General features: G+C 51.1%; 1 protein-coding gene across 3 annotated transcripts in view; it reads left to right on the top strand.

Moving 5' to 3' along the window:
* The window catches only part of FIBCD1 (fibrinogen C domain containing 1), a 1178447-nt gene that overhangs the window by 278430 nt on the left and 885599 nt on the right, over positions 1-14418 (top strand). For all 3 annotated transcript variants that reach the window (XM_069609275.1, XM_069609274.1, XM_069609276.1), the window contains one exon: positions 9741-10217. In XM_069609275.1, coding sequence (XP_069465376.1) covers positions 9741-10217 — 477 coding nt within the window. The remainder of the gene's footprint in view (positions 1-9740; positions 10218-14418) is intronic.

The following is a 14418-nucleotide window of genomic DNA, read 5'->3' as shown; positions in this document are numbered from 1 at the left end:
AAACCAGAAACTCCCCAGCCGAAAGCAGACTGCAATCTCCCACGTGTTCATGTACAGACGGTAGAACTCATAGCACGGTAATATTCTAACTGCATATTCAATCCAAGTCATCTCAAGTCCCCACATGTTCATTTCATAAGATTACCCCCTCCTCTGTTGACAAACCCCTTCTCTCGCGAGAGCGGAGCGCGGAGCCCCTCGCACTTCGTTCTAGGCTGCCCGGTTTTTAAGAGGTTGAGTAGTGCATGTGGCAAGCACACCATGTACAGTGGCCCTCACATTGCACAGCTGTGTAAAGCTTCCCCTCTGCATTGCCGGCCCGTGCCTGGCGCATGCAGGCAGGGGTCCTCCTGCAGTAGAATGCCGTGGGCATTAAACGTAGCCCTGGAGGGTGGCTAGCCTGAAGACTCACGCGTTCCACATCGGCGCAAATGAGGGGTGCAAGGCCAGCACCGCGTGGGGTCGCGCTAACACAAGAGGCCAGCATAGTCCACCCAGAGTGATGTCGGGTCTTTGTAGAGGGCTTTTGGTCTTCAGTGCTGAGCATGACACGTGCCCTGGCATTTTACTGTGCAATGTATTCCAACTGGGCGCACTGCACCCCCATCAGCTCCCATACCCCCCACGGGGAATATTCAAATGTTGGATCAACTTGACCTCACCTTTGGGGTGCCGCTGATTGGATAAAGACAGTTCTATGGGTTGGTCACAAGAATGTGCCCATTGGTGGCTGAAAACAAGCATAAAATGCGGGCGGAGAGGGTGAGCCCCCCGCCCACACACACACAACAATCGCATAAGAGATAATACCATGTGTATGGGGTGTGCCAGGGTGCACGTGGGCAACATGTTGTATGCTTGGGATGTGGCATGGTGAATCAGGGCAGAGTGGCATGGGCTTTGGATATGCAATGGGGCGACTGGGCAGTATGCGTATGCTTGGGATGTGGCATGGTGAATCAGGGCAGGGTGGCATGGGCTTGGGATATGCAATGGGCATCTGGGCACTATACATATGCTTGGGATGTGGCATGGTGAATCGGGGCAGTATGGCATGGGCTTGGGATATGCAGGGCTTGGGATATGTAATGGTGCATCTGGGCACTATACAGTATGTTTGGGGTGTGGCATGGTGAATCGGGGCAGTGTGGCATGGGCTTGGGATATGCAATGGGGCAGCTTGGCACTATACAGTATGTTTGGGATGTGGCATGGTGAATCAGGGCAGTGTGGCATGGGCTTGGGATATGCCATGGTGCATCTGGGCACTATACAGTATGCTTTGGATGTGGCATGGTGAATCAGGGCAGTGTGGCATGGGTTTAGGATATGCAGGGCTTGGGATATGCAATGGTGCATTTGGGCACTATGCCGAATGCTTGGGATGTGGTATGGTGAATCAGGACAGTGCGACATGGGTGTGGGATTTGCAATGGGGCATCTGGGCACTATGCAGTGTGCTTGGGATGTGGCATGGTGAATCAGGGCAGTGTGGCATGGGCTTTGGATATGCAGGGCTTGGGATATGCAATGGTGCATCTGGGCACTATACAGTATGTTTGGGATGTGGCATGGTGAATCGGGGCAGTGTGGCATGGGCTTGGGATATACAGTGGGGCAGCTTGGCACTATACAGTATGTTTGGGATGTGGCATGGTGAATCGGGGCAGTGTGGCATGGGCTTGGGATATGCAATCGTGCATCTGAGCACTATGCTGTATGCTTGGGATGTGGCATGGTGAATCAGGGCAGTGTGGCATGGGCTTGGGATATGCAGGGCTTGGGATATGCAATGGTGCATCTGGGCACTATACAATATGTTTGGGATGTGGCATGGTGATTCGGGGGCAGTGTGGCATGGGCTTGGGATATGCAATGGGGCAGCTTGGCACTATACAGTATGTTTGGGATGTGGCATGGTGAATCGGGGCAGTGTGGCATGGGCTTGGGATATGCAATGGTGCATCTGGGCACTATGCCGTATGCTTGGGATGTGGAATGGTGAATCAGGGCAGTGTGGCATGGGCTTGGGATATGCAGGGCTTGGGATATGCAATGGTTCATCTGGGCACTATACCGTATGCTTTGGATGTGGTATGGTGAATAAGGGCAGTGTGGCATGGGCTTGGAATATGCAATGGGGCATCTGGGCACTATACGGTATGCTTGGGATGTGACATGGTGAATAAGTGCAGTGTGGCATGGGCTTGGGATATGCAATGGTGCATCTGGGCACTATGCCGTGTGCTTGAGATGTGGCATGGTGAATCGGGGCAGTGTGGCATGGGCTTTGGATATGCAGGGCTTGGGATATGCAATGGTGCATCTGGGCACGATGCTGTGTGCTTGGGATGTGGCATGGTGAATCGGGGCAGTGTGGCATGGGCTTGGGATATGCAATGGTGCATCTGGGCACTATGCATATGCTTGGGATGTGGCATGGCGAATCAGGGCAGTGTGACATGGGCTTGGAATATACAATGGTGCCTCTGGGCACTATGCCGTGTGCTTGGGATGTGGCATGGTGAATCAGGGCAGTGTGGCATGGGCTTGGGATATGCAGGGCTTGGCATATGCAATGGTGCATCTGGGCACTATGCCGTGTGCTTGGGATGTGGCATGGTGAATCAGGGCAGTGTGGCATGGGCTTTGGATATGCAGGGCTTGGGATATGCAATGGTGCATCTGGGCACTATGCTGTGTGCTTGGGATGTGGCATGGTGAATCAGGGCAGTGTGGCATGGGCTTGGGATATGCAATGGGGCAGCTTGGCACTATACAGTATGTTTGGGGTGTGGCATGGTGAATCGGGGCAGTGTGGCATGGGCTTGGGATATGCAATGGGGCAGCTTGGCACTATACAGTATGTTTGGGATGTGGCATGGTGAATCAGGGCAGTGTGGCATGGGCTTGGGATATGCCATGGTGCATCTGGGCACTATACAGTATGATTTGGATGTGGCATGGTGAATCAGGGCAGTGTGGCATGGGTTTAGGATATGCAGGGCTTGGGATATGCAATGGTGCATTTGGGCACTATGCCGAATGCTTGGGATGTGGTATGGTGAATCAGGACAGTGCGACATGGGTGTGGGATATGCAATGGGGCATCTGGGCACTATGCAGTGTGCTTGGGATGTGGCATGGTGAATCAGGGCAGTGTGGCATGGGCTTTGGATATGCAGGGCTTGGGATATGCAATGGTGCATCTGGGCACTATACAGTATGTTTGGGATGTGGCATGGTGAATCGGGGCAGTGTGGCATGGGCTTGGGATATACAGTGGGGCAGCTTGGCACTATACAGTATGTTTGGGATGTGGCATGGTGAATCGGGGCAGTGTGGCATGGGCTTGGGATATGCAATCGTGCATCTGAGCACTATGCCGTATGCTTGGGATGTGGCATGGTGAATCAGGGCAGTGTGGCATGGGCTTGGGATATGCAGGGCTTGGGATATGCAATGGTGCATCTGGGCACTATACAGTATGTTTGGGATGTGGCATGGTGATTCGGGGGCAGTGTGGCATGGGCTTGGGATATGCAATGGGGCAGCTTGGCACTATACAGTATGTTTGGGATGTGGCATGGTGAATCGGGGCAGTGTGGCATGGGCTTGGGATATGCAATGGTGCATCTGGGCACTATGCCGTATGCTTGGGATGTGGAATGGTGAATCAGGGCAGTGTGGCATGGGCTTGGGATATGCAGGGCTTGGGATATGCAATGGTTCATCTGGGCACTATACCGTATGCTTTGGATGTGGTATGGTGAATAAGGGCAGTGTGGCATGGGCTTGGAATATGCAATGGGGCATCTGGGCACTATACGGTATGCTTGGGATGTGACATGGTGAATAAGTGCAGTGTGGCATGGGCTTGGGATATGCAATGGTGCATCTGGGCACTATGCCGTGTGCTTGAGATGTGGCATGGTGAATCGGGGCAGTGTGGCATGGGCTTTGGATATGCAGGGCTTGGGATATGCAATGGTGCATCTGGACACGATGCTGTGTGCTTGGGATGTGGCATGGTGAATCGGGGCAGTGTGGCATGGGCTTGGGATATGCAATGGTGCATCTGGGCACTATGCATATGCTTGGGATGTGGCATGGCGAATCAGGGCAGTGTGGCATGGGCTTGGAATATACAATGGTGCCTCTGGGCACTATGCCGTGTGCTTGGGATGTGGCATGGTGAATCAGGGCAGTGTGGCATGGGCTTGGGATATGCAGGGCTTGGCATATGCAATGGTGCATCTGGGCACTATGCCGTGTGCTTGGGATGTGGCATGGTGAATCAGGGCAGTGTGGCATGGGCTTTGGATATGCAGGGCTTGGGATATGCAATGGTGCATCTGGGCACTATGCTGTGTGCTTGGGATGTGGCATGGTGAATCAGGGCAGTGTGGCATGGGCTTGGGATATGCAATGGGGCAGCTTGGCACTATACAGTATGTTTGGGATGTGGCATGGTGAATCGGGGCAGTGTGGCATGGGCTTGGGATATGCAATGGTGCATCTGGGCACGATGCCGTGTGCTTGGGATGTGGCATGGTGAATCGGGGCAGTGTGGCATGGGCTTGGGATATGCAATGGTGCATCTGGGCACTATGCATATGCTTGGGATGTGGCATGGTGAATCAGGGCAGTGTGGCATGGGCTTGGGATATACAATGGTGCCTCTGGGCACTATGCCGTGTGCTTGGGATGTGGCATGGTGAATCAGGGCAGTGTGGCATTGGCTTGGGATATGCAGGGCTTGGGATATGCAATGGTGCATCTGGGCACTATGCCGTGTGCTTGGGATGTGGCATGGTGAATCAGGGCAGTGTGGCATGGGCTTTGGATATGCAGGGCTTGGGATATGCAACCGTGCATCTGGGCACTATGCTGTGTGCTTAGGATGTGGCATGGTGAATCAGGGCAGTGTGGCATGGGCTTGGGATATGCAATGGGGCAGCTTGGCTCTATACAGTATGTTTGGGATGTGGCATGGTGAATCGGGGCAGTGTGGCATGGGCTTGGGATATGCAATGGTGCATCTGGGCACTATGCCGTATGCTTGGGTTGTGGCATGGTGAATCAGGGCAGTGTGGCATGGGCTTGGGATATGCAATGGGGCATATGGGCACTATGGCCAATGCTTGGGATGTGACATGGAGAATCAGGGCAGTGTGGGATGGGCTTGGGATATGCAATGGGGCATTTGGGCACTATGCGTATGCTTGGGATGTGGCATGGAGAATCAGGGCAGTGTGGCATGGGCTTGGGATAGGCAATGGGGCATCTGAGCACTATGCGTATGCTTGGGATGTGGCATGGAGAATCAGGGCAGTGTGGCATGGGCTTGGGATAGGCAATGGGGCATCTGAGCACTATGACGTGTGCTTGGGATGTGACATGGTGAATCCGCACAGTGTGGCATGGGCTTGGGAGATGCAATGGGGCATCTGGGCACTATGCCGTGTGCTTGGGATGTGGCATGGTGAATCGGGGCAGTGTGGCATGGGCTTGGGATATGCAATGGGGCATCTGGGCACTATGCCATATTCTTGGGATGTGGTAATTCACATGCTTTATCATAACTGTCAGCACCTGGCGCATTATTACTGATTGTCTTGGGTGGTACCACATAGAGTATAGATCTATTCGCCATTATTTGAATAGAACTGCCTGAGTGCAAAGTGTATTATTGTGTATGTGTATATATCTATCTGAACTGTATCTTATATGAAGAAGCTGTGTTATCACCTAAGGTAGTGTGTGGCCATTCCTTTGGGGACTCACTGTACTTAAGAACCTGCCTGCATCACCTCGTGAGAGCTCAAGCCTTGGGTTGTTCATCCAAGGTACCATATAGGGAACCTTGGCGGGGAGTGCTATGCGCCTCTATCCTAGCCATATAGAGGGCAGAAGTACAGATACCCGCTGCCGTCTGTATAGTTGATGTTTTAAAAACCTTTCAACTTGAATTTTATTTTATTTCTAAAACTGAAATTCACCATAAACTCGAAAGGTAAAGGGTTGCTGTACAGTAAGACACACAAAGACATTTGTGTCTAAAACACTTAGCAATGCTGAAAATGAAGAATTGCAAACAACAACTAAGTAATGAGTTATAAATGCAGTTTAAAGTTTTTTTAAATTACATTTGGGACAGAAAGAGACACATTTGGGTGGATCATGAATGCCTTGGCGTGGGGCAGCGGTAGAAAAGGCTTGGCCCAAGGAGCGGGCCAGAGAGTACATAGAAATGGTGCATCGCAGGTTGTCTGTGGTCACCTGCAAAGAGCAGCCAGCTAAGCTGCACCACCCAAGGCCACAGGCCGCACCAGCCATGTTGTGCATGGCTTCCATTCAAAGCTATTTCCTGTTCTGAAGGCTGTATCCTCCTGCTGTGACGTCACTGCAGAGGAATAGGGAATGCATAACTTCTCTGGCAGGTCGTTTTTTCCATTAGTTTGGGCTATTGGGTGTCGCTTGAGCCACTATAAACTGAAACTATTGCATTGGAGAACAGATAGGGAGGACTGGCACATGAGGAGGGGCACACAGCCTGTAGGTGCGTTTTGGTTATTTATTGACTGCCCATGGCCATGCTAATCCCTAGGGCCATTCCCACCTAGTTCCTGCTCCTCCCCGCCCAAAACACCTCCTCATGGGAACTCTTTGAGCTCACTTTAATCAAGCCTTACCGACCACCTTTGCGTTCAAAGTGCCTGCCAGTGTTTCTTCAAAGCAGTCTTCGGAGAGTTAATGACTTAATTGAGTTGTAAACACGCTGTCTTAACCGGCCTGTCTTCAGCCACTCGCTTTATAAGCACTCTGTGTGCCCTTTGCTGACGTCCTGTTAAAAACAAGCATTGCCAAAGCCACTGAAGTCCTGTTTAAAACAAGCATTGCCAAAGACATTTTAAGCTTTTTCTAGCCCTGCTATTAGATTCCCAGGCACTGTCAGCCATTGTGCACCTGCTACCATCGATGCACAGTTAATACCACTAGGGCTGTGCCTGGCAAGTGTCTTTCCCATACCCTCACAAAAGCCCAAACTGTTGGCATTGACAGTGCTTGTTTTGGGGTTGTTGTGAGAGGAGGGGGAACCTCGTATTATGCGTTATCTGATTTACCCTCCTCTGTAAAGTAGCACAGGGGGTCCAGGCACAACATGCATTAGCAGCTTTTCACGAGGTGAGTCACAGCGTAGACAACTCCAGCTTCACACTCGTTGCCCTTCTGATGTTGCTCTCAACCCCTTGGTGGCCTATACAGTATACAGCCTGTCTGATAGCACAGCGAGTAGAGCGCTCGCTTTGACATCTGTGCAGAGCCTGCTGACGCAGGTTCGAATCCTGGCATTGCCAAACTCAGCCTTTCATCCTTCTGAGGTTGATAAATGAGCACCACACACAGTGGGTAATAATGAGCAGTGCTCAGATACCTGAGGGTTCGTAGCGCTATATAAATGCTAAATTGTTATTATTAGTACATCCCCACCACCCCACCTATAATTCTACATACTGTTCAATCTTGACAGATTTGCTCCACAGATTTGCTCCATGGGCACCACTAAAGTGCAAATAGGGGAATGTGTGCTCAGTTATGTTACACCTGTAATCAGCCTGAGGGCACCATGTGGCACGAGGAAGCAGGAAGCAAGGACTGTCTGAACGGCACTGCCACCATCTAGGCATGATCTTGCACAGCTGTGCTGAAACCTGAAGGAAGAATACAACTCTTTCACAGGGCGTTTTTCAATGGGTTTTTGCCATTATAAAACGCTTCTGTGAATTAGGCCCCTGATCTTTCCTAGAGACATATTAAAAAAGCAATATTAAGTCAAATGAGTAATAGAGTCAAAAGTAAACTCCAGAGGCGAAATGTCGAGGTTGGAAAGTGAGGAAAGCCTGTCGTGGGTGGGAGGAGAAGATGAGGGGCGCGTGTCCACAACAGCGTGCAGCGGTGCAAAGCGCTACATGAATACCAATACGCAGAGCTTTAGGTGGGCCAGGGCTAGCCGGGGCCAGGCCCCAGCAGTCTCCAAAAAGTGGGTCTGAACTGAGGCCCTGCCGGGGCCCCCTCGTTCCCACCACAACATTGGCGGGACACATTATCCGGACGCAGCCACGACGCGAGATGCTCCCACCATTAAGTGATCAAACTGACAGAAGTACCAGCCAGCCACAGTGTTGTCCCTGTAGCTGGCTGGCACTTCTGTCAGTCACTGTAACTTCCCCTGGTGACCCCTCACAAGAAAGGTCACCAGAGGAAGTTACTGTCCCTTTGTTTCCCCAGGTCGCAGAGGCGTCTTTAACCCTCCACGAACCTTGGGATTCCCTGACATATTTCAAGGTTTATAAAAGATGGCTTGAAAAGTACAAAATTCAAGCAATCTTTTTTATAAAGCTTTGCCGACGGACAAAGATGCCTCAGGCTTTGTCTATCGGCAAAGCTTTATAAAAGATGGCTTGAATTGTGTACTTTTCAAGCCATCTTTTATAAACAAAGGCCCTCATTAGGACTCCGGTGGAAAACCATGGTGCTATTAGCACCATGGTCGATGCCGGAGTCCGCCATGGCGGAATGGGGAATTACCACCACATTCTAAGGTTGGTGGGGCGGTAATTCCCCATGCCACTATGGCCCTTCCCCATTCCCATTTTTGCCCCATAGGGCTCAATGGGAATGGGGAAGGCAGTAAGTACGGTACCGCAAATTGGGGTACCGTACTTACCTCGAGAGTCCCTTTGCGGGCCCCTACTTTAACGGCTGATCAAGTCCAGCCGTTATGGTTGGGTCCCGCAAAGGGACCTCGTAGTAAGGCGTTAAGGGTTTATAGCGCCGACACCTTTTACAGCGCCGTTAACCCCTTAACACCTGGGTCCTAATGAGGCCCAAAGAAACGTTTTAAAAAGATGTTTTCGGTTTGCGTACTTTTTTAGGCCACGCCCATCTCACAAGCCTCATTCCCAAATGAGGGTCCCCTAAATTATTGCCCCACTTAAAGCAGCCAATAGCATTGCATTGTCAGAAAGGCATGCACTGCAGAGGAGTTCTAGGGGTCTTCCTTACGGCTAAAGGGCGTTCCCTCTGCCATTAGAGGCAGCGAGACGGACGTGGTGGCCGCGCCCTTCGCACTGCAGACGTGGGCCTGCAAGTCCTCGCCACTGAAAGGCGCGCATGCTTTCATTGCTCAATGTGTTGAACTTTTTTTGTTGTGAGATGTATGTGCAACGTTCCTGATTTTATAAATGACACTGTCTGGGCAGATCGTATTGTGGTTTTACTGTATTAGAACCCATGATTTATTCTATTTAATTGCGCCACAGACGAGTTTAAAAAAAGACGCCCCTTGCCCACTACCAAGAGAAGAGGATGTGCACACCTTTTACGTACACTTTCCCTGCCTGTGCACCCCACCTTGCCCCCCCCACAATGCTTGCCAAGCTTAGACCAACCCGCCAGTTTACTGATTCATGGAAGTGTTTTATAATGGCGCAATCCCATAGGAAAACGTTCCATGAATCAGGCCCAAATTGCGCATTCCCGGTATTACTTCATCCGTAGGGTTTTTGTTGGGACTTCGGGCCTGATTTTAGGGAGTAAAATGGAGTGTTCATCGGAGCTCAGTGTGAATGAAGTATGCATAAAGAAATGTGTGCAGATGTAAGTGACTGCGTGCACGCATTTGCGTGCGCCAGTGATTGCGCGTATTTGATGGCGCATCTCTTTCTCTCCTCCAGCGCCTGAGCTGTGGCTACGTCCTCTGCACCGTGCTGCTGTCCGTGGCCATCCTGCTGGCCGTCGCCGTCACTGGCGCCGTTCTCTTCATGAACCACTACCACGCCCCGGTGACGGACTCGCCGCCGCTCATCAGCACCAACCCCGACGAGCCCGCGGCCCTGGTCACCATCGAGAAGGCCGACAGCTCCCAAATCCGCATCTACCTGGACCCCAACTGCCCGGAGCAGTCCAGCGGCTTGGCGCGCCTCGAGGCGCTGCAGTCCTCCGCACTGCGGGTCCTGGCGGACTGCGAGGCCGAGCTGCGGGCAGCCCACGGCCAGGCCGGCCAGCAGCTGCTGGCCCTGGCAGGCGACCTGGCCAGGGTGCTGGCGCAGGCTGCCCAGCTGAAGGCCGACGGAGAGGTGCTGCGGCGGGGGCACAGCACGCTGGCGCAGGAGCTGAACTCCCTGCAGAGTGAGCAGGGCCGGCTCATACAGGTAATGCACTGGTGGCTGGCAGGCAGTGGTGTCTGGCGTCTACTCAGTGCGCATAGTATTAACATCTGCTATTTACAATGTTCCAACGCTGCACATCTGTGCCAGGCACTGCTAGAGGAGTCTATCAAGCACACGCCATGAGGGCACTACAAAGGGGGTATAGGGAAAGGCAAGGGCGGCAAATACGGTCCCCTGGCGCAGGCAGCCGGTAAGTCAATGGGGGGGAAGGCGCAGGCAGCCGGTAAGTCAATGAGGGGGAGGATGGCGTAGGCAGCCGGTAAGTCAATGGGGGGTGGGGGGATGGCGCAGGCAGCCGGTAATTCAATGGGGGGGGGGGGGGTGGCGCAGGCAGCCGGTAAGTCAAGGGGGGGGGGAGGATGGCGCAGGCAGCCGGTAAATCAATGGGGGTAGGGGGGATGGCGCAGGCAGCCGGTAAGTCAATGGGGGGGGGATGCAGGCAGCCAGTAAGTCAATGGGGGGGGGGGTGGCGCAGGCAGCCGGTAAGTCAATGTGGGGGGGAGGATGGCACAGGCAGCCGGTAAGTCAATTGGGGGCGGGATGGCGCAGGCAGCTGGTAAGTCAAGAGGGGTGGGTGGCGTCATGGTACACTCAGCCAGTAAGTCAATGGGGGGGCGGGTGGCGCAGGCAGCCGGTAAGTCAATGGGGGGGATGGCGCAGGCAGCCGGTAAGTCAATGGGGGGATGGCACAGGCAGCCGGTAAGTCAATGGGGGGGGGTGGCGCTGGCTGCCGGTAAGTCAAGAGGCGTGGATGGTGTCATGGTGCGCTCAGCCAGTAAGTCAATGGTCAATGTTGCTAACTCTGGACACAAACTGTTTATCGTTTCCCAATGAATAGCTGTACGAAGAACCGTGTGTGAGGCCGTACTGCTGAAAATGAGTTTCTTGTATGTCTGCGTTTCACTAGGACACCTTCATTTCTGGGCCGAAGGGCTGATCTCATTGGGGGTGCTGTGTTCTCCATTCTGACCATACTACCATCTGGGCTTCCTCGCGGATCTCACTGTGTCTTTCACACCCGGTGTGTCTTCATTTGTGTATCGCCTGGGAAGGCACCTGCTGTCGCGACTCTAGTTTCAGGCCCATGAGAAGTTCCTCCCTTGCAATTAAATCGACCATGGCCCAGAAATGAGGCCTAGCGGTCTAAGTGACCAAGTCTGCACCCTGCACTATGGCCTCTTTCATCATGGCAGAACTCTCGCTCCTTACAAAACCTAGCGACTATACTTCACAAAACCTCAATCCACGTATTCAATATCAAGCCAAGCGACAAAACCCTACCTCAGAACATAAGTGTGGTGGAAAGAATGCACTGTAGGAAGAGAAATGCATTGCTGCACATGTCTGTGCAACAACACAGGCTGCAACCTCCCTAAAACGACCTCTATTCTAATGACATTGTCACAGCACAAAAAGCATGTCCCTCCACGTCACCACCAGGTGCGTAATGCCTGGCTGAAAGAGTTTTCTCCACTTATATTTGCGCTGAAGTTTAGGACTCCCTCTAGTGGGGGGTGGGGGGAGTGTCATTTCATAACGCTGTCATCAATGTTTCGTTTTACCTTGCATTCAACGCCCTTTTTATGAAACAGAAAACCAATTCTGTGTATTGCAACCCCGTTACATGTGCAGCTTTGTATCTGTGCAATGAATCAATTTCACACGCACAGTATGTTTCGGCGCGTGTCCTTCTTCAGGCGAAAAATGTACACTCTAAGGACAATAGCCGCCAATGGATACGTCAATGCGTTAGTTTCCACACACATCATCAATACATTATATTCAGGCACACACGTCATTCTAAAGCCCACCCGCACCCATACCTCTGGGTATTTTACTGCTGTTTCCAGCACCTGAAAACATAATTGTGCAGCTGTGTGATGTTGATTAAAGAAATGGCAAACAAATGATGATTTCATTTTTCATGTCTTAATATTAAATAAATTATGCTTAAAACACGTTTGTACAGACACATTCACACATCATTTATGTTATTTTGACACAAACCTGAGAACAACGGAGTGATTCAAAAGTGGTCCGAGGTATTATTTTCAAAGTCTTGTACTCATGCCTAGTTGCTGTTTTACATTCAAGAGTGATATTCCCCAGAAAAACTGTATTCAGGGCACATACTATGTTCTGCCAAAGTCTTGCTAGAGAGGGGTGGCACATTAATATTTTAAGGTGAGTGGAGTGGAGTGGAAGTGTGGTCTCGGCAGGACGGTATGGGTAGGCATACGCACGGTGAGACATGTGGCAAGGTGCTGCAGCCGGGGCATTGCCGTGGTCTAAGTGACTAGTAACTAAGTCTCCTATTGCCACTTTACACCTGCACAGGGACATGAATGGAGAAATGCTCTGCATAGAATGGTGATTATGGTCGGAAAAAGCAGAAGAATGGTAAACAGATACAAATAAAAGTAGTGGAACGCCGCTCCTGACCGTTCCCGCTCACTTCGATCACTGCGCCTGCATCCCTCCCTCCCTGCGTTCGTGACATGTTTCCCCTTTTTCCATCCTTGCCTCTTCCCCTCACTCATGTTCTTTCTTCCAGCAGATTTAAGGTCTGGATACCCCACTCCACAAACAATCGTAAGCTCTCTGATTCCAACACAGTGGTGATTTGGGAAAAGGATACAAGCAGAGTAACCCAACACAGCACAGAACGATCACTCAGGCTTGCGGGTTCTTTTTCCACCGTTTGTATGCTTGGCCTTTTCTAGACTCCGGCTAGAATACACCCCCTCTCGTAAACTTGGTGTCATTTTGGCACTTCAGTCTTCGAGATAAATCTTTTGTAGACGTATGGACTGGGCATAAGGAGCGCCTGTTTCACGGGAAGGGGTTGATATGAAAAGATTAAGCCAAAAACGTGTCGTTGGCAAACACGTAGACACCACACAGCCACACTTTACAAACCAGTAGGACTGCAGATGACTCTTGAAGTTGTCAATTTGATTGAAACGTGCAATGACTTTAACAAGTCAATGAACTGCCCCGGCGATGACTTAGTTGTGGTAAAGATGGCAACAATGACAGCGACAAATGGTCGCAGTTTAATTCCTCCATTCTCCATTGTTCAGGACAGACCACACGCTGCTCCTCAAAGCAGTGCAAGGATGTATTTGCATAGAAAGCAGTGACTTGGCAGTGCCCCTCTGTGCTTGCGATATGATGATTGCAAAGAGAAAAGGTGTCTTCAATTAAAAGACTTGATAGAAAGATGCTCGCCTTGGACAGGGAGCTTCATCAACGGCCGCTGTGTTGCCTCTTTGTAGTCCAGTGCCAAGGACGAGTATCCTCGTCCTTATTACCTAGACTTCAATAATAGCCTGGCACTTAAGGGATGTGGCAGTGCAATCTTTCTCAAAAATCTCGGAGCATTTGTTGTATAAATGCCCACGTGTCCCCAATGGTCAGGTGATGTGACTCTGAGCACGTGATGATAATTATCATCTGCCGGTTTCAGAAAAGTTTCATACATGGAGATGGATCCTTCTCTCTGGCCACCATGCAAAGCACAGCAACTGATTCAAACACCCAGGCAAGTCAAGCTCATTCTCAACCACACTCACTGACCACATGCTGACCAACCACTCTGACCACCATGCAAAGCAAACCAACTGATTCAAACACCCAGACAAGTCAAACTCCTTCTCAACCACAATCACTGACCACACACTGACCAACCATGCCAAAACAAATAACCAGAACCATACATCTTTCTGATCACCATGCAAAGTGCACCGACTAATTCAAACACCCAGGCAAGACAAACTCCTTCTCAGCCACACTCACTGACCACACGCTGACCAACCATGCCAAAACAAATAACCAGAACCATTCATCTCTCTGACCACCATGCAAAGCACACCAACTGATTCAAACACAAAGGCATGTCAAACTCCTTCTCAACCACACTCACTGACCACACCAAGACAAATAACAAGAACCATACATCTCTCTGACCACCATGCAAGGCACACCAACTGATTCAAACACCCAGACAAGTCAAACTCCTTCTCAACCACAATCACTGACCACACGCTGACCAACCATGCCAAAACACATAACCAGAACCATACATCTCTCTGACCACCATGCAAAGCACACCAACTGATTCAAACACAAAGGCATGTCAAACTCCTTCTCAACCACACTCACTGACCACACCAAGACAAAT

This window comes from Ambystoma mexicanum, chromosome 8, assembly GCF_040938575.1.
Source record: "Ambystoma mexicanum isolate Mex_15411 chromosome 8, UKY_AmexF1_1, whole genome shotgun sequence".
NCBI classification, from domain to species: Eukaryota; Metazoa; Chordata; class Amphibia; order Caudata; family Ambystomatidae; genus Ambystoma; species Ambystoma mexicanum.
The sequence above is the reverse complement of the archived record's forward strand: the minus strand, read 5'-3'. Positions and strand labels throughout refer to the sequence as shown.